At 46.5% G+C, this 2878-nt stretch overlaps 1 protein-coding gene across 1 annotated transcript; it reads right to left on the bottom strand.

The window, feature by feature from the left end:
- Positions 1 to 531: 531 nt before the first annotated feature.
- LOC121080427 lies at positions 532 to 2070 on the bottom strand (the record flags this gene model as incomplete). The annotated part of the gene is made up of 1 exon (XM_040578446.1): positions 532 to 2070. A coding segment is annotated over one exon (906 nt), but the record flags the coding sequence as incomplete, so codon positions are not given.
- Between the last annotated feature and the right edge of the window lie 808 nt (positions 2071 to 2878).

The following is a 2878-nucleotide window of genomic DNA, read 5'->3' as shown; positions in this document are numbered from 1 at the left end:
CATTTTCAAGGCTTTCACTGTGTTTTCTCCTGTAGCTCGTGCAAACGCTGCTGCTTGAATTAAACCTGATATTATCTCTACTCCTACCACGACATAACATTTACCCTCTGATTTACGAAATGGACCAATATAATCTACTTGCCAGGCTTCCCAAAGTTTCTTTCCCTGCCTTAAATGCAGGGGTGTCTCTGCCAATGGGTGTCTCTCTAAACGACTGCAACATTGTGCACAAGCAGAAATGCAGGTGTAGCAGTCCTCTCGAGTCACCGGCCAACCTCTAGTTTGGGCCTCTTGATAGATAACCTTAGCTCCAGTATGTCCCCTTTTAAGGTGTAACCACTCTAACAATCTTTCCCAGTCTTCCGATCTGTGATCATTATGGAGGGGAGAAAGTCTGGCTAATTCATCTACCTTGTTGTTCCATCGGCTGGCAGAGGTTTGATTGTTTTGGTGGGAGGCTACCCAGGCCACTGCAAAATTTCCTTGTCTTGCAATTGTCAATATATCTTGCCATTTTTCCTTTTGTAAGTCTTCGATAGTCTACAGTTAATCTCCATTTTCCATTCGGTTTACGAACTGGCCACACAGGAGAGTTGAAAGGGGAATGGGTTGGCACTACAATTCCCTGCTCCCTCAGTTCCTGCAACACGGGAGTAATTCCCTCTCGCGCCCCTAAAGGCAACGGATAAGGTTTGACTTTTGTCAGTCGTGAAGGGGGGAGTGAAGGTGCAGTTTGTAACAGTCGTATGTCAATTGATGGGACACCAAATGTCCATGTTTTCCCCTCATCGTCCATCCACATTTTACCCCTCAAAACATTAAGTCCTAAAAGGTTAAGCGGAAATGGTCCCACAACCATTGTTACCGAAATGGCTGCATCCTCCCCGGGCAATCGTAAACCAACATTAGCCAATGTTTGTGCTCAGACAGTACCAAAAGCATCTGCAACAAACATCTGTCGTTTAGACAAGCTGATGCCACTCAGTGTAGCATCTTCCGTTTTAAGGGCTGAAATTTGAGCTCCTGTGTCTACCAAAAATGTTATGGGTACTAATCTAGGTTCTACAAAACAAGTAATCAATAAACCACCTTGATGATTTTCAGTGAGCCTTCTAACATACATACATCCTTCACCTCCCCGCTCACTACTAGGGGGCAAAGGTATTAGTTTTCCAGCGGCTTGTGGGAGGTGGTTAAATCCAATAAAGGAGCACTGGGAACAGGATTTTCGACTTTAATTTGTGGATTTTCAGGCCATCCCAGTACCAAATTTCCCAATTTTTCTGTCGGCAACCCGTCCATAAGTTCTCGGGGAATGCCTTTTCGCCATCCCATGGACCAGAAACTCTTTTGTCTGCTCCCTACATCTTTGTCACCAGACGCTGTTACAGGAAATGTCTCTTTACTTTTGTTCGGGGGTGCTTTCATTTCTGTGCGCCTTAAGACTTTTGATTCTGGTTTGGAAACAGAAGTGACTACAGGGCCATATTTTCTCCCATAGTTAATCAATTCTTGAGTGACCTCTCCCCAGGTCCAAACTTTCTTTTCCTGAGGTCGACAATTAGGGTTCACAATTCCTTCTAATGCGGCGACAGCCCTATCCCCCTGGGACATCGCCTGTATTTTTCCTTGTAATTGAATGCCAATAGGTTTCAGAGAATCGAGGAGTCCTCTTATAAGAGGAGTCATTTGTTCTGGATCGACCGGCATCATCATTGGGGATTCATGTCTCGGTTTAAGTTCCAAGTCATACATCATTTGTACACTTTTTACCAATTGGTCAACTGTCCCAACAATTGCAAGGGGATCTCCCCTCTCCAACAGATTTAATCCTCCAGCCCAATAGGCTGTCCTCTGGGTTAGGGACCAGGGAGCATTTTGATTGCCGGTGGTTAAAAACACTCCAGGCCCCCAATAGCCTTTGGCTTCTTTTTCACTTAACAATATCTGGTCCCCACCAGACAATGACACTCTCCAAACATACTCTGTTTCCGACTCCTTAGGAGTACGGCCAAAATCTTTTTTCAATTTAGCTAGTTCAGTTGCCGAATATGGCACTTCTTTAGTAGTGTGTGGTGTGCATGGGGTGTGTTTGGAACATTTTTTCACCGGCCGAGTCAAAAAGTCAGCGGTTCCCCATCTCAGCCCAGAAAGCTGGTAGAACAACTTTTGTGGTGTCTTTCAGCTGCCTAGCAGAGCAATGTAAAAACTACCAGAGAACTCCTTGCTGGCACCTTCCCCGGTGGAGGTGTGCATGGGGTGTGTTTGGAACATTTTTTCACCGGCCGAGTCAAAAAGTCAGCGGTTCCCCATCTCAGCCCAGAAAGCTGGTAGAACAACTTTTGTGGTGTCTTTCAGCTGCCTAGCGGAGCAATGTAAAAACTACCAGAGAACTCCTTTCTGGCACCTTCCCCGGTGGAGGTGTGCATGGGGTGTGTTTGGAACATTTTTTCACTGGCCGAGTCCAAAAGTCAGCGGTTCCCCATCTCAGCCCAGAAAGCTGGTAGAACAACTTTTGTGGTGTCTTTCAGCTGCCTAGCAGAGCAATGTAAAAACTACCAGGGAACGCCTTGCTGGCTCCTTCCCCGGTGGAGGTGTGCATGGGGTGTGTTTGGAACATTTTTTCACCGGCCGAGTCAAAAAGTCAGCGGTTCCCCATCTCAGCCCAGAAAGCTGGTAGAACAACTTTTGTGGTGTCTTTCAGCTGCCTAGCAGAGCAATGTAAAAACTACCAGAGAACTCCTTGCTGGCACCTTCCCCGGTGGAGGTGTGCATGGGGTGTGTTTGGAACATTTTTTCACCGGCTGACTCCAAAAGTCAGCGGTTCCCCATCTCAGCCCAGAAAGCTGGTAGAACAACTTTTGTGGTGTCTTTCAGC

This window comes from Falco naumanni, chromosome W, assembly GCF_017639655.2.
Source record: "Falco naumanni isolate bFalNau1 chromosome W, bFalNau1.pat, whole genome shotgun sequence".
Classification (NCBI taxonomy): Eukaryota; Metazoa; Chordata; class Aves; order Falconiformes; family Falconidae; genus Falco; species Falco naumanni.
This window is presented reverse-complemented; position numbering and strand designations above follow the sequence as displayed.